At 44.9% G+C, this 21895-nt stretch overlaps 1 protein-coding gene across 4 annotated transcripts in view; it reads left to right on the top strand.

The window, feature by feature from the left end:
• The window catches only part of DDC (dopa decarboxylase), a 106687-nt gene that overhangs the window by 80112 nt on the left and 4680 nt on the right, over positions 1 to 21895 (top strand). For all 4 annotated transcript variants that reach the window (XM_050785602.1, XM_050785604.1, XM_050785603.1 and 1 more), the window contains exons 10-13: positions 7765 to 7841; positions 10936 to 10955; positions 17441 to 17539; positions 19922 to 20023. In XM_050785602.1, coding sequence (XP_050641559.1) covers positions 7765 to 7841; positions 10936 to 10955; positions 17441 to 17539; positions 19922 to 20023 — 298 coding nt within the window. The remainder of the gene's footprint in view (positions 1 to 7764; positions 7842 to 10935; positions 10956 to 17440; positions 17540 to 19921; positions 20024 to 21895) is intronic.

The raw sequence follows: 21895 nt of genomic DNA, 5'->3' as shown, positions 1-21895 counted from the left end.
AAATAATTCAGGATTAACTGTTTGCTGTTAAACCAACAATATTAAATGCCTTACTTACCAAAAATTACACAAAGATAATTCTCTTTTGGGCTGCATTTATGGCTTTATAACCCTCATTCCAAATATTGACGCCTTATAATATTCAGCAAAGATAAATATAAAACTACTTGACCAATAAATCTAAACAATAACATGTGTTGACAGTTCTTAAGGCTTTCTAATTTTATTTTGCCAATAATTTTAAAGCCAGCTTATTTGTTAAAAATTAATTCAAGTCATGTGAACTTGAAAAGCATTTGGATTATTTACTAAATTTATGAGTTCTCCTTTATTTTTAAGCCAATTTGGTACCTTGTGGCCACAACACATAACAAAACACATGTATATATACATAAACACACCTAAGCACACAGTCATGCAAATAAAGATCCTATAGCTTTTACTTCAGAACTCTAGCCATGATATATCAATACAGACTCATGAGTTTACAAAAAAACGGTTGGATAGAAACAGTGGTTTTTATCTCAATGTCCTCATGTTTTTTATAAACTTTACCAAAAATACCTTACTATATACTACTAACCCTAATTCTCAGTCTCAGTGAAAAATCAAGGATTACTTAATTTAATATAATATGACTTTAAGTTTTCAAATTACTGGAGAGAGTTTTGAGACTAAATTTACCAAATTAAACTTACCAAAGATTACTAAAACTATATGAACTGAAAAGCTTCTGAGCTAGTTGCTATTAGTCGGACAGAAACTTAACTTTTCTTTAGGCCAATTAATTAGAACTGTTTCATGTAATTGGTAGTGAAATATTATTTCCACATGACACATACGAATGTATAGACGTAATAGACCCAGACAGAGGCAGATCTTATATATTTAAAATTTTTCATTTGCCTGTTTTCAAAAATGTTCTTTTTCCTACTTTAGACTCTTAAAGTAGTCTGGAGGGAAAGAGGGAGGGTATGGTAATCCACGTGTTGCAAGAGAAAAGGAGCAGGTAGGGAAATAGTCAATTATGTATTCATCTCCCACTCAGTAAAATGGCACTTTACAACAAGATACGATGAACTTAGAGTAGTTACCTGTGGAGACATTTAACCTTTTAGCTGTAGCTCTCTACTTAGGAACAAAAGGAAAGGCAACTCCTTGCATGACTCAGCTTTGAGCTTAATTTTTCCTTTTGGCAGAGTGAATTGGGGTCCCAGGTTTTTATTTGCCTTTCAAAGCCCACACTGGATGACCTCATTTTACTAAATCACCTCTTAAAGGCCTTATCTTCAGTCAGTCACATTCTGAGGTCCTGGGAGTTGAAACTTCAACATACGAATGCAGAGGAAGGGGCACATAATTTGGTTCATAACGGCACTCACAAGAAATCACTAGTTAGAGCCATAAGCCTTATATCTAAGGTTTTAAACCAGATCAGCTTATTTTAAACTCCACAATCTTAATGATCATCTGATTACTGATTTGTTTATTTGATTCGTATGAAAGTTATATTTTCATTTGATCTCACTATACCCAAACACCCACGTCCCCGTTTTTTCCTCATTTTTCTTACCACCAAAGAATTTTATTTTTTTCATTCCACAGTGGATAGTCTTCACATTGCCTTGCTGACACAGTGGCCTGTGCTGTATCTCACAGTATGCAAACCAAGAGTGCATGAATGCAAAGCAACCTACGTTTTACAAACACACATACAAGCAAAAGGATGCACATAAAACACACTGGGATCATTTCTTATGGATGTAGAAGCTGGAGAATGAGAGCTGTTTTTTGGTGTAAATGAGCCAAAATCAGGGTCACTTTTGTTCAAGCTGTCACTGACTTGGTTTTCACTGTAAACACTGGAAGTAGTCCTGAATTTTAGCCCAGGATATACAGCCTCAGAGCAAAAGACAAGTAAGTGGACCACAGCATCCCTTCCTCTAGACACCGTTACATTAAACTGGCAACCATTGCAAGCACAGCAAGTACAATTCATAATGAATTCATTATTCTGTTCATAAGCTTTTTTGGGGACAATATTATTATCCACTGATCATGCTTGGTCGAGGTTGGCTTCCCCTGCCTGTTTGCGAATGGTGCCTTGTAACGTGGAGATGGGGAGTGGGGAGAGTGAGGGCTGAGAATCTCTACTCAGAGGCTTTTTTGCACTGTCCAGATATCATGAAATAAAAATAAATATTTTGACAGTCTAGGAGAAGATAACAGTCATGTGATCTACCTTAACACAATAGAATACAGATAATAAGGACACTTGTAAGAACCAGAATTCACAAAAGGATAAATATTCCTTTAGATTCCTAAGAATTTAAGCAAAAAAATCCTAACTGGTGAATTTTTAAAGTGTCTTTTAAAATTTCACTAATTCAGTAAACAACACATAAATGGATTTTTTTTATTGCTTTCACTAGTTTCTTTGTATTTAAAATTAGAAGTGTTTCTCTTTTGTTTAATTAAATTGTACCGAAGGTTAGTCCATAATTTAACATAAACACTTTGGTTGTACTCTTTAAATACTGAAATAGACAAAATAATTGAAGTTTCTGAAACTGACAATCATTATAAGCATAGTAAATATGTTTTACAATGAATTCATTATACTATTCATAAGCTTTTTATTCTCCATTTGGTATTTTGAATCTTTTATCTGTAAGTGTGAGCCATTCTGTCCAGAGCTTATTGCCTGTTTAATGTCAGATCTCCAAAGAAAGACTCAAATTCCATACACGCGAAAGGCATATATTATCCACATTTGAAAGATGGCCTGTTTTTTTTCCAAAATGTTAAATTTTGCTGTAAATTATTTTATAGTGTTTGTATACTTCTGTTACATTGGGAGATTTTTAAAAATTCTATTTCTTTGAAACAATTTTAATCATTCTAGTAATTGTTAATACTTGATTCTAGAACTTGTTTTAAAAGGCTTAGTGGATAGTTTTCTAATTATGTTTGGATTCTTTGCACTTAGGTCTGGGAACCCTTTAGTATCTTGAATTTTTTATAGATGTTATTGAGACCAGGAGGTCACGTCAATGCTCATTCAGTGAGCACTATGTAGTGTTGTAGATTTTTTTTAAAAGAAAATTTAAGAAGCCAGGCTTTCAACCCAACACAGGGGTCCTTTTCCTGATCTCCTAGGACTGTGTCTGGTTTGAGAGAGAGACTTTCCTCACCAAGAGGCTCATGCAAGTCAGGTCACCATGTGAGGTGACTTTGGTGCCACAAAAGCATGTTTCTCTGTGTGTGTGTGTGTGTGTGTGTGTGTGCACACGCCCATGTATGTCCTCAAGTACACATACACATGTTTCCATAAAATTCTTTCTCTTTATAATATCCATTAACTCTTACCAATAAATGCAAATTTAGTACCTAAATGTGGAAAAGGCGACTACCACAGGCCCATTAGAAACATGGGCCAATGAATAAAGTATAATGGGAAACTGCAAATACTGAGAACTGAATGAAAAGAAAGATGCAACAAAACTTGCCACACACAGCTAAAGCAGCACCTACAAAACAGACGTCAATTGAAAAGAGGAAAGCCAGAAAATCGTAAGCTAAGTATCAAAATTAAGCTAGAAAGCAGCAACAAAATAAACCTCCAAAAAGTAAAAGGAAGAAAACAATAAGAATTAAGAAATGTAACAAAATACACAAAAAAGACCCAGCAGAAAGGATCGACAAAGCCAGATGTTGGTAGTTGGCCTGCCTAATTACATAAACAATCTCTGGAAAGATAGGTCAAAGATAAAGAGAAGACACAGATAACCTGTAGTAGAAAATACAATGGCACAATTACAGATACTTCAGAGATTTCCAAAAATAGTAAGGGAGCATTATGAGTAACATCAAGCCAAGAATCGCCCATAAACACTTATATACAATAACTGCAACAAAACATGATACCAAAACTGACTCAAAAGTAAATAGAAAACCTGAAAAATCTTATTGCTAATACAACATATCAATAAATTTTCTTACAACAGAAATACTCAAATTCTTAAACAGTGAGTATCCTAAACTGCAGGGAACTTACAGTCCAATCATACGTATAATTCACAGAGAACAGCAAAGAGGCCACACTGCCTCTTATATCATGAAGCCAGTCTAAATTTGATTCTAAAACCAGATGAGAAGCTGAGACAGAAAAACTATAAAACAATCTCACAAACTTAAATGTAAAAATTCTAAGTTAAACATTAGCAAATAAAAAAATCTAATGAGATTTTTTAAAATATAGTATACCGTGACCAAACTGTGTGTAATCTGGATATGCCAGGATGGTTTAATAGTAGAAGATTTTTAAAGTGCCAGTCACCATGTTAACAGTGAAGGAGAAAAGAAGTTATCACATTAGATGCAGAAAAAGCATTAGATAAAAGTCAATAACATTTCAGGACAAAATGTCTTAGTAAAATTGGAATAGCTGAGAACTTTCTTAATCTGATAAAAGGTAACTACCAAAAAACATAGTGAACCTATACTTAACGGTGAAATATTAGAAGCACTCCCTTTAAAATCAGAAAAATATGAAGATTCCCATAATCTCCACTTCTATCCAACATTGGACTTTCCTAACCTCCACAGTGAAAAAAACAAAAAACAAAAAAGATAAAGAAGTAAACATGTAAGGTCCAGAATGGAAGACATAAATCTCTCATTGTCAGATGATGTAACCTCAATAAAAAGAGAATCCTCAAAGTATTATTAATAAAAGAACCCAGCAAGATGTCTAGACACACTAATATTTTTAAGGTTGCATTTTTTTACATCTACATTAAACAGTATGTGTAATTTTTACAAAAGGAATACTCTTTATAATAGCAAGAAAGGATATAAGTTTACTATGAACAAACATATCAAAACCTGCTCAGATTTATATGGAGAAAATTCTACAATTTTTTGGAAGTCATTAAAGAAGTCCTAACTAAGTAGAATGATATGTTCATGAAGAGGAAGACTTGATATTAGACCTCAGCACAATTCTAATAAATATCCTGGCATAATATTTATATGGGCCAAGAATGGCCAAGAGAATTGTGAAAAAAAAATATAGTGAGGAAGTTGCCTCCTTAAATATTAATGTGTGTGTGTAAAGCAACCATGACTGAACTCATGTAGCACCAGCACGGGCACAGATGGGTAGAGCAGATTAGAAGAGAGAGCCAGAAACAGATCCCATGTATTCCAATTAGGGCTTCTAATATTTACAGAATTGTTGCAATACTATATGACAAAATAAGCAATCTAACAGAAAAATGAATAAAAAATTATTTATCAAAGAGGAAACAGATATGTTTAATAAATGTGAAGTTACTCACCTTCCTTAGTAATCAGAAATGTAAATTGAAATCCCAGTGAAACACTATAGGTTGTTTACAATAGTCTCTTTATACTAAACGTTGACCAGGATGTGGAAGAGGAGCTCACAGACAGCACAACTGTTGTGGAGACTGATTTGGAGCTATTGAGTAGGGCCATAGATAGATGCTTTCTTCCAGCCTTAACATAGCTCACCTTGTGCTAGTCCATTGGCAAATGCATGGCCGACGGGCGCTGCCACTAGGGGCTCCAGGAGTATGCGCAGGGATGGTCCCATGTCCACAGCAGTGTAGTTTGTCTATCAACAAATGGGAAATGATAGAATGAATGGATTGGGATATGTGCCTGCACTAAAATCCCATGAGGTCATACAAATGAGTGAGCAAGAGCTCTGTGCATGAATGAATGTGAAACTCATAGGTCTATTTTTGGGTAAGAAAGCAAATTATAGAAACATACACGGAATTATAACATTTATGATAATACATCTTAAGTTTATGTTACAGTATGTTTGGCAGTGTGCAAAATAATATAGATTGCTTAGGGATTTGGAGAGAAAATTTTGTAGAACTACATAAGAGTAGGAACCCAAATTCAGCCTTGAGGTCTCTTGTGTTGGACAGGGAGAGGAAGCAGGTGAGGGACAGGGATATTTAACTTTTATTAACACTTATCATTTAAGTTTTGCTTCATAAGCAAGGGGTGGTGATTTATTCTTTACATCTTTTGTATGGCTTTAATAAGTGCAACATTTTTTAAATTAAAAAACATCGGAAAGGTCCCTGCTGAGAATGAGAAGGGGAAGAATGGTCTTTGTGGACAAAGGGCAGAGTTCTACTGATAACCATAGATATTCACATCCTTCTTGGTCCTCTTTCTTTAAGGCTAGGCACAGAGCTTTCTCTAATGCAGAGAGACCCAAAGGGCCTCCCCTCCCCAAACCAGTGACTCCCCATAAAATGCCTATGATGCAAGAAAATTCCCATACACACACAAAATTAGGTGCAATCAATTTTCTTCCACAAGTCAAAGAAAGAATATACACTAGACAGCTTATTATTCCTACTGACTTTGTCTGTCTTTAACCTTAAAAAACAAACAAACAAAAAAAGGCTCAATGATCTTTTACAGATAAATCCAGCCTCTCTCTCACTTCCTTGGTAAGCCACATCCCAGCATCCTATTTCATGCTCACTGGGTTCCCTTTCAGAGACTCTCACGTTTTATTTGTTTTCAAGCCCAAGCTACTGTCAGATTAACATTTCTTCTCTAGTTTGCCCTTAGGATACTTTATTTGCCACAAAATTGCTTTGTGATGGTGTCACCACACTGCCAATGAAGCAGAGCAATGGCAATTACCATAAAGCACAGGCCCTTCAAAGGCCTGTCCAGTGAGAGTTTGGGTCTGAGTTCTGCAGAATGACTACCAGTGGGAGTGCTCTGTGTGCAGACAGGTGAAAGAGGACCCCTGTCTGTAGCCCAGGGCATGCTGGCCTTCTCGCTCATTAGCCCTCGGGATTTTCACCCCACACACACTTACTGATGCCAGCAGGGCCAGGCACTGTACTGTCCCTGGAAAGTGAGAGGAGCAAATGCTAACCTCTGTGGTTTTCCCTCTTGACACTAATTCTCCAACTCTGCAGACACCAGCTAGGTGTCCTAAACTCACTCCTATTCTGACTGTAACTACCTAGAGGTAGTGTCAGACTCCACAGGATTAAGAGCTCAGTCCCACCAGCCTGCCCCCACTTCAGATGCCAGGCACAGTGTTGGGTCTCCAGGTTACCCATAGTTCTGTCCACCATGGCTACAAAGTCAGGGGGGTTCCCATAACCCCTGCCCCAGGTTCAGTAACTTACTAGAACAACTCACAGAATTCAAAAAAGCATTTTACTTAGGTTTACAGGTTATGAAGAGTACAAACGAAGAAATGCACGGACAAAGTACAAGTGGGGTGGTAGGTCACGTGGCTTCCGTGCCCTCTCTGTGTATGACACCATCCCGGCATTGTGAAGCATTTACCAACCCAGAGCTCTCCAACCCTGCCACTTAGGAGTTTTTAATGGAGTTTCATTCAGTAGGGATGATTGCTTAAGACCCCTACCCTCCCTGGAGATTGGAAGCCATGGAAGAGAGCCCAGCTCCCAGCTATCTTATTAACATGCAAAACACACTCTTATCACTGGGAGATCTCAAGGGTTTTAGGAGCTGTGTGCCAGGAACCGGCAACAAAGATCAAATATTTGTTTTTTATTCTAAGACTCCCAGGTACTCGGAGCAGAGACAGAACCATGAAGGCAGAGTGGTGTTTAGGGCAGGGCCGGAAGCAGATGCCTGAGCTGAGGCAGGTGGGGAGAGGGGAGAGGTGGTCCAGTCTAGGGTGCTTGGTTATCAGTCCTATCATTTGTTCTCTAAAACCAGGGTGAAAAAGAGATCAGACTTAACGGGAGCCTTTAGACTGGATCCCACTTACCTGAAGCACAGCCATCAGGATTCAGGTAAGCTGTGAGCTTGCTTTCTGTGGACTGTTTCTAGTCTTGTTCCCCTCAGAGCTGCCCTGGAGGTCCCTGGGAGTTAGGGGAAGGCCATCCATATCCAAGGAGGCTCCCACAGAGGAGCTGGGGTGCTGTGCATTCCTGGATTTGCCCTCACAGCCCATTCCCTGTGGGTGGGTTAAGAGACCTGGGGAGGCTCCCTGGGGGAGGCTCCTGCTCTAGAAGCACTGAGAACCTGCTGGGCTCATTGCAGGAGCAGGGGCAGGTGGGCACAGCCATGGGATTTTAATATGGGCATCCATACCTCCTGCAGACAAGGAAACATCTTTAACATAATGACGGCCATAATGTCTTTACAAAAAGGCTTTGCATCACCTTCCACCAGTACCATGAGGAGGCAAAGTAAACGAAGGAGGTTGAGTAGGGTTGGTGAGTGAAGAGAAAATAAGATGAAGCCAAGGCTCAGATCAGCACACCAAGGTGCACCTAAGTCATTTGGTCAGTAGGCCTGCTCTCTGTGCCTGGCGCTGGTGACAGCCAAGGAGGCTCAGCACTCGCCTGCAACATCTAGCAGGGAGGGGATGAGCGGGCAGTTATCAAGTGGCATCAGGGGACACAGGCTGCTCCGGGGCCACAGCAGGGAATGCACAATTCTTGGCTTTTGCACTTCACCTATGTCATCTCATTTGACTTGAGCCAGTGTATCTGCCGATTAATGGTAGGCATTGAACTAGAACCAAAATAAGTAGAATTTTTTTGATAACTGAAAATTCTGTCACAATGCTGGTGAGGGGGTAAAGTGGTTACACCGGTCATGTAGGCTTTGAAGATATATTCCTTATTAAAGATATACATTTGGAAAATAGAGTCAATGCTGGGCCAGAAAATTCCTGTAATCCCACCACTCAAATGCAAACATTGCTAATATATTGCTGTATTTCTTACTAGTCTTATTCAATGCATTGTTTGCTTTGTTTTAACTCTGCACCACTTACCAATCACCAATATACAAGCTGCCCTTCCCACACGTATCTCATGAAGTTTTACATCTTATGAGGCACCTAAGACCTATTAAGTAGTCCACAGTTCAGGTAAAACCATTGTTAGAGGAAATTGCTGGCTAAGAGGTTTGTCATTTCTTTATGTTAACAATAAAGAATTGTGCAAGGAAGCTTCTAAATTGGGCCAGTTCTTCACTCGTCCATAAGAAAGCAGATTCACGGAGAAGCAGATAGGAACATGCACTAATTAGACACCGTATCTGAATTCTTCTACTGAAAGCCTCCAGTTTTTCCATCCTGTAGAAGCTTCTGCAATGACAGAAATCTTCTATAATTCTGCATCACCCAATATGGCAGCCACCAGTCCACATGTGGCTAATGAGTACTTGAAATGTGACTCGTCTGTTGAAGAACTAAAGTTTAATTTCCTTTAGTTTTAATTAACTTAAATTTAAATGTCAACAGCCACATGTGGCTAGTAGCTACCGTATCAGATGGTGCAGTAATAGAAACTAAAAAGGTGGGGCATTCCCTCATTTTCATTCATGACAATCATCTGGTTCTTTGACTTTTTTTTTTTTTTTTTTTTTGAGACAGGGTTTGGCTCCGTCACTCAAGCTGGAGTGCAGTGGTACAACCTTGGCTCACTGTAGCCTCCACCTCCCAGGCTCAAGTGACCCTCCCACCTCAGCCTCCTGAGCAGCTGGGACCACAGACATACACCACAAGTCCCAGATAATATTTTGTATTTTTTTTTTTTTTTGGTAGAGATAGGGTTTCACCATGTTGCCAAGGCTAGTCTTGAACACCTGAGCTCAAGTGATTTGCCTGCCTTGGCCTCCCAAAGTGCTGGGATTACAGGTGTGAGCCACTGCGCCGGCCTCAACAATTTCTTCCTGAGTGCTTCCTGCATGCAGTCTGTTGGGTGCTTTGTTTCATTTGCAGTGGTCTCTGTGAGTCATTGTCAGATGCTGCTACTAATGTTATGTTTGTTTAACAAGCTCCCTTACTAATGAGAGGCCGTGTGGCATAAAGGAGAGTACTGGTTATGGGTTGAGATAGGCTGTGTGACTTTGGGCTTCCATCTCAGGGTCACTCATGAAACAGGGGGTGGAGGTCCTGCATCTCCTCCCAGCACTGCCATTTTTTATGCTAATGGAGAATGTAACTATTTTCTCCTGGCAGCCAGGTGGCAGTCAGGGAATGACATCAAGTGGTGACTTCAGATGTTCTTGTAAATAAAATGTAGACTGCTATATGGTCCTGCCACAGCCCCTGTTGCCTGGGAAAGTAGGGGACACTGCTGTGCCTGGTCCAGCCCACACTCATGGATGTACTCCCAGAGCACGAGACTCCCTTCTCCACCGATCTGTGCAGCAGGACCTCAGCATGTTGTCATAATCCTCACCTGACGCCTTGCGCAGGATCACTTGTATTAATAGAAACTCCTGTCTATGAGCCTGCATCCAGGGTTCTTTCTCCTGGGATTTGCTGCTTCAGGCATGAGAGGAGGCTTAAAAGCAAATCAGCCATTTTTCATATGTGGACTCAGTGGAGCCACTGAGTCCAGGATAGTAACACTGACTCAACAGATATTCACTGAGTATCTGCTCTGTCCCAGATACTGAACTAAGATCTGCTAAGATCCGTGGATACAGAGATGAATAAGCCCACCAAGAGTTTCATTCTCTTCTTTTAAAAATATTCTAATCACTCCGTATATCACAAATTCACCTTCTCATGCATCAGTGAATGAATGATGAACGATTTACGTGATCTGAACGCTAACTCTCTACTGGGAACTAGATGAAACCTCAGATGTTCATGCTATGTAACTGCAGAAAGCAAAACTAATGCGGGTCTATTGAGAGTGTAACATTTCCAATTTGTGTTTTGGGCACCCTGTTCTCGGGAGACTCCCCTTGAATATGTGACCCTGGGAAGTGCCACAAAGAACACCCAGACCCAGCCTTTGGGTAGTTTTATTTCTGACTTAGAAGACACAAGAAATTTACCTGGAGGATGAAAAGGATTAGCGTGTGATCAACAAACCTGCCTAATGGTTTCTTTTTTCTTTTTCTTTCTTTTTTCTCCAGGGCTTATCACTGACTACCGGGTAAGTGGGAGATTCCACTGTAATCTTAAAAGCCAGTGGAGTGCAGGGGAACTCCTCCGGAGCTGTCACGGGTCTCCTCCCCACTCTCATGACCAGCACGCACTGATGGGCACCTTCCAATGGGGTCCTAACTGACACATTAGGGGGGTCCTGTCAGGCGGCGGGCCGCTCTGCTGAGCCCACCAGTCAGAGGTCTCAGGTTAAGAGGGGGAAACTTGGACCCTGGACTTTGCTCCCGGGGAGGGGGAAGGAGCCTCTGCCCCCCCATTCCTCTGGAAGGAAAAGGCCCCTCTGCCCTGGGCTGCTGTGTGCCTGGGGCTGCACTGGTGGCGGCAATGGGAGAGTGAGGAGTCAGGGAACATAAAAAGCTCCCAGGTGGGGCCAGTCATCTCAGCAGCCTAGTCTCAAATGCATTGGTCCTCTCTCATTTTTATTTGCCAAAGTGTTGAATGAGGCATACTTTGAAAATGCCAGGTTGTTCTAGTGTTAGTCTGAAAAGGAATTTGGAACCAAAGGCAGTGGCTGCGAGGCTTATTGAAAGAATAGAACCCAAGGGGGAGGTTGAAACTCAGGGGAGGCAGAGGTGTGGCCACTAAGCTGGCTGTCTTCTGCTATCAAAAGATGACCTGTGGCTGGGTGCGGTGGCTCGCGCCTGTAATCCCAGCACTTTGGGAGGCCCAAGTGGACGGATCATCTGAGGTCAGGAGTTCGAGACCAGCCTGGCCAACATAGTGAAACCCCATCTGTGCTAAAAATACAAAAATTAGCCTGGTCTGGTGGCGGGCATCTGTAATCCCAGCTACCCCGGAGGCTGAGGCAGGAGAATCGTTGGAACCTGGGAGGCAGAGGTTGCAGTGAGCCGAGATCGCGCCTCTGCACTCCAGCCTGGGTGACAGAGTGAAACTCTGTCTCGAAAAAAAAAAAAAGATGATGACCCATGTCCACTTCTTTCTGGTCAGGCGTCGTGGGCACCATCAAAGCAGAGGCTGCCATTTCCCAACAGAGGTGTGTGTCTAAGTGCTATTGGAGCAAACGTTGTCAGTAGCCGGTGTGATAATGACTCAGCAGGGGCTGCCCCTCAAAGGCATGTGTAGCTTGCCTTCTTCCTGTGACAGCTGTGAGCCAGGAGGGAGGGGGCAGCAGTAAACCTTCCCAAGCCATCAAGGCTGGTCCCAGGACAGTTTTGGCAAAGTTTGCCTGGGACCATCCAGTTCCACACCCAGGGAGAAAGGCCAGGGTGTGTGCACATAAGGGCACAGTGGGAAGATCCATGGATGATGCCATTTAAAACTTTCATATAAATCCCCATTAACAATCAGACTTATCCTTTAGAAAGTTATTATTGAAGGGAAAATATGACAATAATATTAAAAATAACTTGAGGACCTGCTCACCCTGCCCTTGTATCCTCACATCACCGTGGCCTGTGTTTCTGTCTCCTCCTATGGTTCATGGCCTTTCTCAGACTTCATGTGGCGGGAGGGCCACGTGCTGCACAGACCACACTACAGCTGGTTCTCATGTCACCGAAACTAAAATCGCAATACCTTCTCCACTCCTTCACAGTACAGAAAGTCTACACAGAATCCCATGTTATGTGGTATAATTATTTCCCTGTTATTTAACTACTTCCCTGGGAAAGTCCCTTGCTTTCCTAAATGACTGTGCAGTGAGCATCTGGCACATCCAGCTTTCTGCTGAGGATGAGCTGCTTCCTGCAGCATGAGACTGAAAATGGGGTAACAGGCACGAATATTTCATGCCTTTTATTTTATTATTTTTTAATGTTGCTCCTTCTCAGCTTAGATATCATTAGGAAAAAAAAGGCACGACACCGTCTCTGGTTCACATAAAATAACACAGGCTTTGCTAAAAACTCTGTATTGACTAACAAGTCCTCTAGGAACCAAAGTCTTTTTAAATAAAGTTGGCACTGTCTTTCAAAGGCCTGGGGCACCATCCCCAGCAATGCTGGCTTATGTTACGTTGCCCAAGACAAGAACCCACCCAGCTGTGCCCGCATCTAGCAGCTCAGGGAACATGATCTCCTCAGACAGTTTCTACTGTTCACCAAGAATCACAGATCTGTACTGGCACCCGCCTGCAGGACCACGAAGATGGCAGGGCTTGCCTGAGGCTTCCCCAGCCTGTTCTTCTGCTCCAGCCAGGGCCCTTCCGGTCCTCAGGGCTCGCTCCTTCTCTCCAACCCTAGGCTCTTCGTCCTATTCCCTCCACCACCAGTCCCTGACCCTCATGGGGTGAGGAAAGAATCTGATCCCTGTCTGTCTGTCCCCTTCTGTCTTTAGTGCTGAGCCTCACTCTCCTCAGCGCCTCAAGCCACAGCCCCTTTCCCCACTGCTAATCCAGAAGACTTGAGCCCACCATTCACCTCGCCTTGATGGGCCATATATTCTTTGGGAAGCGTTTGTCCTTCTGTTACTTCAACAAGTTATCTCTACTAATTCTCTCTACCAGCTTAATGAAAGCCATTGGCCTCAGTTAAGGAAAGGTCAAGCATCAGCAAGCTGTGCTCCAGCCTTACTTTCAAAGCATCCTTTGGGCAGCCCCTGTACTCCCCACCCTATTGGTCCTGCTATGAAACCTGGATCCTTTTCACCCCATCTCAAGGCAGCCCCTTGACTGGCACTCCCTTTCCAACCAGGAGCTATGAGCTGCTCTTGCAGCTACTCAGAGGTGAGTGAGGCCCAAAGCCGCCTCCAGGACTCCCAGGCCACTGAGGGAGACAGAGGTGCAGACGACGCAGGCCCTGATGCATGTTCTGAAATACACCTGAGATCCTCCAGGCTGCCCATTTGTGGCCCAAGAGGACATGCCCCAAGTCCTTAGCTAGTCCTCTGCCTGACAGCTCTCTTCTTGCCGCTTGTAGCAGGCAATGATGCTGAGGTCCCTGGCACTATAGCTGGCAGCGCATGAGTCAGGAGCCATGTGGGGACGGCTCTTGTTTGGCTGCCTGTTGCTTCTAAAGGAACCCAGGCAGGTGGGAAGCACCACAGCAGCCCAGCCCCACTGGCATCCACCAGGCTTGGGAGGCCCTCTGGGGTAATTGGCTTCTGTGCTGCTGCGTCCCTAGAGAGGGCCGGAGATGGCACATCATGTGTTCACAGCCGATATTTCATGGCTGATGAGGGGACAAATGCACGAACCTTATGAAAGATGGAATGCAGAAGGTGGAAGCTGTTCTGGAGCAGAAGGGCTTCTAAATGCGAAGCACAGGCGTTAGGCCTCAGCAGATCAGCCCCAGGAAGCAGGAGTGGCCATGTGGGGACAGCCCCGGGCAGCCACTGGGAAAACACAAGTTGGCCGAGTGTGAGTGTGGGAGCAGCCTCAGGGCCCCTGGTGTGCAGAGCCCCCAGGGCACCTCTCAGCCCAGCTTTGCCCTTTCTATCCCTTGGGTGCAGGCACAAGTGTCACTGCCTCTCACTGAATCCTCTCCGTCTGCCACAACCCAGGGATGTCCCTAGCCATATTTCCTGGCATTTTCTCTTTGCCGCTATTTTAGCTACAGTGCAGTGACCTCTTTCCCTCTCTGTGCTCACATGCACCTCTCAGGCTCCTCTATGATTCCCACCTTGAATGTTAATTCCAGGCGAATGTCCCCAGAGCATTTGCTTTGCTGGGCTCGGCGGGGAATGGGAAGGAATATCGTAGACATTCTCATTTTGTTCAAAGAGGCTGGAAACCCAAACCTAAGGCTGTCACAGCCATCAGGCTGGGGAGAAGACCCCTGGACAGTGGGCTGCCTGCCAGGCCAGTGAGGAAGTGTGGGGTTAAAAGAACGAGCAGGCCCTGGTAGTTCTGCCCCTTGTCAGTGGATGAGGACACGAGGACGGAGTGTTAGTCCCAGGAGGAGGCTGTTCAGGACGCGAGGTATAGCAAGAGAGCTCTGTGTTCTTTCTGACGGTGAATGGCACACTGAAGGTGTAAGACAGCACTATTTGCCTCCAGTTTGCGAGGTCCTGGGCAAAGTGGGCGTCATTGTGCCTATTTCATAGGGGAGGAGACAGAGGTTCAGAAAAGTTAAAAAGTTTGCTGAACCTATTGAAAGACAGGACCGTGGACCCAGGTCACAAGCCACAGAGCCACGCAGCCCTGCAGGCTGTTGGAATGAGGAAACTGCATCTTCTGGAAGATGTTGATGGCTTGTCAAAAGTGGGACAAAATACGGGTTTAAAAATGATCAACTGTGGAGGAAAAAGTACCAGGAAATAGCTCATTTAATGTTTGGGAAGCATCAAATATGAATTGGTTTCTACATGCAGAATCCTTTTAGATGACCTGTGAATGAGGGAAAAATGGGTTTTATTCCTGATTTATTTAAGTATGTCCGTCAACAATATTCCACAAAATGTGGGCTGGCTGCGCCGAGCCAGGCCGGGTGCTGGGCTTGGGGCTGGAACTAAAATGGCAAATGAGACACAGTCCCTTTCCTCTGGGAACTTAGTCTGGCAGGAGGTGAGGCTGGGTACACAGGAGTCACAGCCGTCTGCTGCAGGCGCCCAAGAGCATATTGGGGGAGGGGCCAGTGCATTGAACTCAGTCTCTGGAGAGAACATGACAACATTTGGAGCCACATTTGAGTGAGCATTCAATTAGATGGTGTGCATTTTCACTCCGGGACCACAGAAATTAAGTTTACCTTGGTATTCTTCCAAATGTTAGACTGAAATCGCATTCTAATTTGTAGGAGGATGACTGGTCCAGGAATGATTTTGGAACGCAGCGCCTGTGCTGAACCGTGGCAGGGAAGCGTTGTTTTACTGACTGTTAGTTAGACAGACAGTCAGCTAGTGGTGGGATAAGGGATTATTCTTTTAGATTTCCCAAAAGACAAGTTAGCTTAGTTCTTGAGCAGCCCAGCAGCTTGCAAACGCAGTGCTTACTAGCAGACAACTGTGTGTGCAGGTTCAGCTCAAGCTCTGCCGCATGCTGGCTTGGTGACATTGAACAAGTCACTGTCCACACCTGCTTTCGCTCTAAGAAAGTAGGGATCCGAACCCTCATTTACAGTGCTGCTAGGAAGCTCAAAGGAGATAACGTGCCAACACACCGGGCAGGGCTTGGCATACAACTGGGGGGAACCATGCTGAATGCCTGAGTCAGAGGTTGGGTCTCTGTTTCCCTTTTGACCTGAGAAGCTCCTGCAGAACTCTGGCTCTGGGCCCTTGAGCTGCTTCTCTTGTGTTCAGAAGCAGCTGCCATTCATTCATTCCACCCACACTTTATTTATTTATTTATTTATTTATTTATTTATTTATTTATTTATTTATTTTGAGATGGAGTCTCACTCTATTGCCCAGGCTGGTGTGCAATGGCGCCATCTTGGCTCACTGCAACCTCTGCCTCCCGGGTTCTGCCTCAGCTTCCCAAGTAGATGGGATTACAGTCATGTGCCACCACACCAGGCTAATTTTTGTATTTTCAGCAGAGAGGGGGTTTCACCATGTTGGTCAGGCTGGTCTCAATCTCCTGACCTCAGGTGATCCACCCACCTCGGCCTCCCAAAGTGCTGGGGTTACAGGTATGAGCCACCGCATCCGGCCTTCACCCACACTTTAAGAACCACCTGTGAGCCCTCCTTCCGGGGAGCAGTGTGGGACTCAGGACTCCGGCTAAGCAGTTCCACCCGGCAGGTGGTCCAGCTGAGCTCGAGTGTTGCACCTGGCTGCACTGTGTCACCCAGGCCCAGCAGGGAGCTGGCTCAGCTCTCCTCAGCATCTCCTTTATAGCTGAAATAGAATGTGACTGTTAAGATGACCATGCAGGGCTGCTATGGTCACTTCCCAACAGCCTCCTCATCCCAGTCCTTCCCTGCTCACTTCACCACATCTCCATCCCTCAGAGAGTGTGGGGGTCAGTCAGCTGACTGGGTCTGGGAAAACCAGAGGAAGGACAGGGAAAGCTTCTGGAGCCCAGCATGGAGACACACATTGTGTCTTCTGGTGAGGGAACTTGGGGTCACTCCATGGTGATCAGGGAACCACTGTTGCTCTAGAAAACAGTGCCAGAACATCCAGGGCAGAAGTGGCAGACAAGAGCGGGTTCTGGCTCCCTCCTTCCTAGGCAAGGACATCAATGAAAATTACCCCCTTATCCCCACTGGATGGTGAGCTCACTGGGGGCAGGGCCATGTCTTCCCTGTTTGCTCACCACAGAACCCCAGGGCCCAGCCCAGGGTCTGGCCCTACTGTGCACACCCCAAAGATCTGTTGAATGAAAACAATGACCATTGCTGGCTCCCAGGTCAACGGTCCCTGTCTGTGTTCCTCTCTCTTGGAGATCTCCAAAGAAAGCCTCTGCCCACATCACTGAGGGCCCTGTTATCCAAGACAGGCCATGGCAGTGGGAGCAGGGTGGCCGCCTGGGAATCGGCTGCCTCCAAGAGAAACAGGTGAGCCAGTGAGCCGAAAAGGAAGCCTGCTTTTAATATCTTCCTCACTGATGGTCCGTTTCATGTTTCATTTCAGCACTGGCAGATACCACTGGGCCGAAGATTTCGCTCTTTGAAAATGTGGTTTGTATTTAGGATGTATGGAGTCAAAGGACTGCAGGCTTATATCCGCAAGGTGACCTTGTTTTTATTATTTATCTGGGTAAAATTGCAGAGGTCTTTCGGGACTTTAGAAATAAATTCATTTTTTTTTTTTTGAGACAGAGTTTCACTCTTGTTCCCCAAGCTGGAGTGCAATGGTGAGATCTCAGCTCACTGCAACCTCTGCCTCCTGGGTTCAAGCGAATCTCCTGCCTCAGCCTCCTGAGTAGCTAGGATTACAGGCATGCGCCATCATGTCCAGCTAATTTTTGTATTTTAAGTAGAGATTGAGTTTTACCATGTTGGTCAGGCTGATCTTAAACTCCTGACTTCTGGTGATCCACCCGCCTCGGCCTCTCAAAGTGCTGGGATTGACAGATGTGAGCCACTGCGCCCGGCCTTCAAATGTCATAATAAGCAAATACACGGCAAAAGAATCAGACTGTCGTTGAGATGAGGGTATTTATAAGATCTGTTAAGTCACTTTCATACAGATTGCTGGTTATCAGGTCCAGGAAGATGGTCACAGTAGAAACACCACATAGGTTGTGCTTTAGCCACATCTAGCCAAGAATGAAGTTCATTGAGCAATGGCAATCATGACAACATAATGAATGTGTTTTTCTCCCCTAGATTGCCAGAATAAGATAGATATTCCCGAGACCAGTGGTTCTCAGACATGCTTCCAGACCAGCAGTGCCGGCCTGTGGTGGGGCCCAGCAACCTCTGTTTTAACAAGCAAACCAGACACCTTCTCTATGCACTAAAATTTGAGAACCACTCATCAGCTACAAGCCCCACTCCCCTGCTTTAAAAAAACAAAACAAAACAAACAAACAAAACCCAAAAAACAATTGGCTGGGTGTGGTGGCTCACACGTGTAATCTCAGCACTTTGGGAGCTAAGGCGGGGGGATCATGAAGTCAAGAGTTCAAGACCAGCCTGGTCAACATAGTGAAACCCTGTCTCTACTAAAAAAAAAAAAATACAAAAAATTAGCTGGGCATGGTGGCAGGCATGTAATCTCAGCTATTTGGGAGGCTGAAGCAGGAGAATCGCTTGAACCCGGGAGGCAGAGGTTGCAGTGAGCAGAGATCGTGCCACTGCACTACAGCCTGGACAACAGAGCAAGACTCTGTCTCAAAAAAAAAAAAAAAAAAAAATGAGGAAACTGAGTCTTGAATATGAGCCCGGACCTGCCTAGAGCCACCCATTTAGCCAGCTGCAGAAGGCCTGCTGCTGTTCTGCTGGCTCCCTCTGATCCCGGTGTCCTTCCTAAGCTGTGGCCTCATCTTGATGGACAGAGGTCCCCAGGCTTCATGGGAACAAGCACACCTGTGATATTCAGCCTTAGTGATGGTAACAGTCCTCCATTTTAAGTCCTGTTGCCACTTTACAACCAGCAGTGCAGGGGCAGGTGTCCCCAGCCGCATCCTCTGTGGCACAGCGTATAAAAACACATCCATTTGCAAGCTTTGTAGAACACCTAGGATGTGCCATGAACTGTCTACTCCCAAAGCTTCCCTGAGGACAGTTCCAGGAGCTGCCGAGCACTATGAGGACCCGTTTGGGGGCGAAAACTGGGAAAGGAGTATGTATATGAATTCACGGGTAGGAAATGCCCCTCTCCCCATTTGAGACGAATTCAGTTTTTGGGGGGACAGAAAGCCAAAAAATCAGGGATTTATCTCTCCACAATGATGACATGTTTAAGCTCAAGGACAACTAGTTATGATCATGCTGGCTCCTGTTTAAAACACACCCCACTTCTTTCTGAAAGGGGACCCAAGCCTGCCTTAGGAGCAGAGTCCAGCGATGCTCAAAGCCTGTCTCCCTGGGCGGGAACCGGGTTTCGGGATCGCCCATGAGGCCGAGGTCTTTGGCGCCCTCTGGTGGCTTGACGAGGAACCGCTCGTATGACAGGTGTTTTGGTCCCAGCCACCCACTGCCCGCAATGGCGTGGCGTTTCCGTAGGTCCTCCCCAATGGGGATAATGACGATATCCTCTGTGTTGTGGGTTGTCCTGAAGATGCCGCAGTGGTGAGCGCTGGCACCGGAAGCACAGAGGAGCAACTCGATGGGCGTTAGCCATTGTCTCTTCCAGAATGCTCAAATACCTCCTCACGGTGTTTATTCTAACATTATAAAAGACAGTTTGGGTGGGATAAAAATAGTCCCATGAACAGAAGAAAATGACAGTTGGTGTTCTGAAGACACTAGACCTTTGCTAATGCAGGCAATGAGTTTCTTAGCCTGCCTGGGAACAGCTGGTCAGTGAATGGTACAAGCACTTGAGGAAAATTGCCAAGAGCAACTAAATGAATTATACATGTGCAGTCTAATAAGGTTTTCTAGGTAGTTAAGTCCTGAATTAAGTGGCCATGAGAGAAACAGATTTTCCCTTTCCTCTTTCAAGCACGTCCAGCTGTCCCATGAGTTTGAGTCACTGGTGCTCCAGGATCCCCGCTTTGAAATCTGTGCGGAAGTCACTCTGGGGCTTGTCTGCTTTCGACTGAAGGTTTGTCTACATCTATTCCAAAATTCATTTTCTGTGAATGTGACAGAGGGGAAAGTGTCGTCCATTACCTCCATGCTCAAAAACTGGCCCTGGCTCTCCAGAGATGGGAGAGCAAAGCCTGCGTTCTTCAGTCCACCAACCTGCCCTGCCCGACGCTGCACAGCCTTGCTTCCATGCACTGGGGCTGTTCCCGCTTCCTCAAGCCTGCCCTGAGACTTCTCACTTACACAGCTTATTGGTCCCAGAATCCTTACCATTTTTCCATCCCCAAGGCTCCATCCCACACCCCTGCCACTGGCCCTCCCTGGAGGACAGTGGCCTGTCCATAGCTTCACTAATCTAAGCATCTTCTGTGGATCAACAGCATCAGCATCATCAGCATTGCCTGGGAGCTCCTTAGAAAAGTCAGTCTTGGTCCCCATCCCAGAGCTGCTGGCTGCGTACCTTTACAAGATGCCCACACAGGAGTCTGTTTGACACTGTGCTGTGGTGTGCTGTTATTTTGCTCACCCGATGTTCACCAGGTGAGGGCAGGCTGGCCCACATAGGTTAGGGCATAAGCCATCTCTGCTGAGAATCATGATACAGTTCTCAAAAAAGGCTCTAAGATGCACTGCACACATGCCCCTTGGTAATCTCCCTTGTGTGCACAGAGCCAGGTGAGACCTAATGCTCTGTCTGTTTTATGAGTTTTTTTTTTTTTTTTTTTTGAGTCAGAGTCTCATACTCTGTTGCCCAGGCTGGAGTGCAGTGGCACAATCTTGGCTTACTGCAACCTCCGTCTCCCAGGTTCAAGTGATTCTCCTGCCTCAGCCTCTTGAGTAGCTGGGATTACAAGTGTGCACCACCACACCCAGCTAAGTTTTGTATTTTTGTTAGAGATGGGGTTTCACCATGTTGGTCAGGCTGGTCTCAAACTCTGACCTCGTGATCCGCCCATCTCGGCCTCTCAAAGTGCTGGGATTACAGGCGTGAGCCACTGTGCCCGACCGAGGTAGCTTTAAATTCACAATCATTTAAAGCCTTTCCAGGAGGCTTCTTTTTTCAAATTAAAGACACTCAGGAGAAGGAGCAGGCTGGGGTAGTGTCATTGTCATGGGGCTGCCAATCAGAGTGTGGCACTGTCACTCCACCTACCGTGTCCTTTTGCCTCACCTGACTTGGAGCTCTGAGGCAAGGAGGAGCTGTAGCCTTGGGAAAGCCTGCAGGTAGCAGAGCAGGAGAGGAGACTTGAGCTCTTGGAAGAGCGCAAGTGATGAGACCTGGGAGGTGCACAGAGGACCAAGAGGGCAAGACACGCTCTGGGTGTCTGTGGGAGAAGCCTCAGTCCATCCATGTCCAGGATGTGTCCAGTCAACCAACCTTGGTGTTGGCATCATACTTATTAGACTCATCTGCTGTCAAGCAGTTGTTTTCATTCTTATTTTTGCTGACAGTTTTCTTCGAGGACTTTTATATTCTATTTTTTTTAACAGTTCTATTGAGATATAATTCACTTTGTTCATTTAAAGTTTACATTTGGGCCGGGCGTGGTGGCTCACGTCTGTAATCCCAGCACTTTGGGAGACCAAGGAGGCCAGATCACTTGAGGTCAGGAGTTTGAGAACAGCCTGACCAACATGGTGAAACCTCGTCTCTACCACAAATATGAAAATTAGTCAGGAGTGGTGGCACACACCTGTAATCCCAGCTACTTGGGAGGCTGAGGCAGGAGAATCACTTGAACCTGGGAGGCAGAGGTTACAGTGAGCCGAGATTGTGCTACTGTCCTCCAGCCCAGGCAACAGAGCAAGACTCCATCTCAAAAAAAAAAAAAAAAAAAAAAAAAAAAAAAAGCTACATTTGAATATTTTTAGTGTATCTACAGAATTG

The sequence above is a fragment of the Macaca thibetana genome, chromosome 3 (assembly GCF_024542745.1).
Source record: "Macaca thibetana thibetana isolate TM-01 chromosome 3, ASM2454274v1, whole genome shotgun sequence".
Classification (NCBI taxonomy): domain Eukaryota; kingdom Metazoa; phylum Chordata; class Mammalia; order Primates; family Cercopithecidae; genus Macaca; species Macaca thibetana.
Note: the sequence above shows the minus strand (reverse complement) of the source record. Positions and strands in the feature narration are given on the sequence as shown.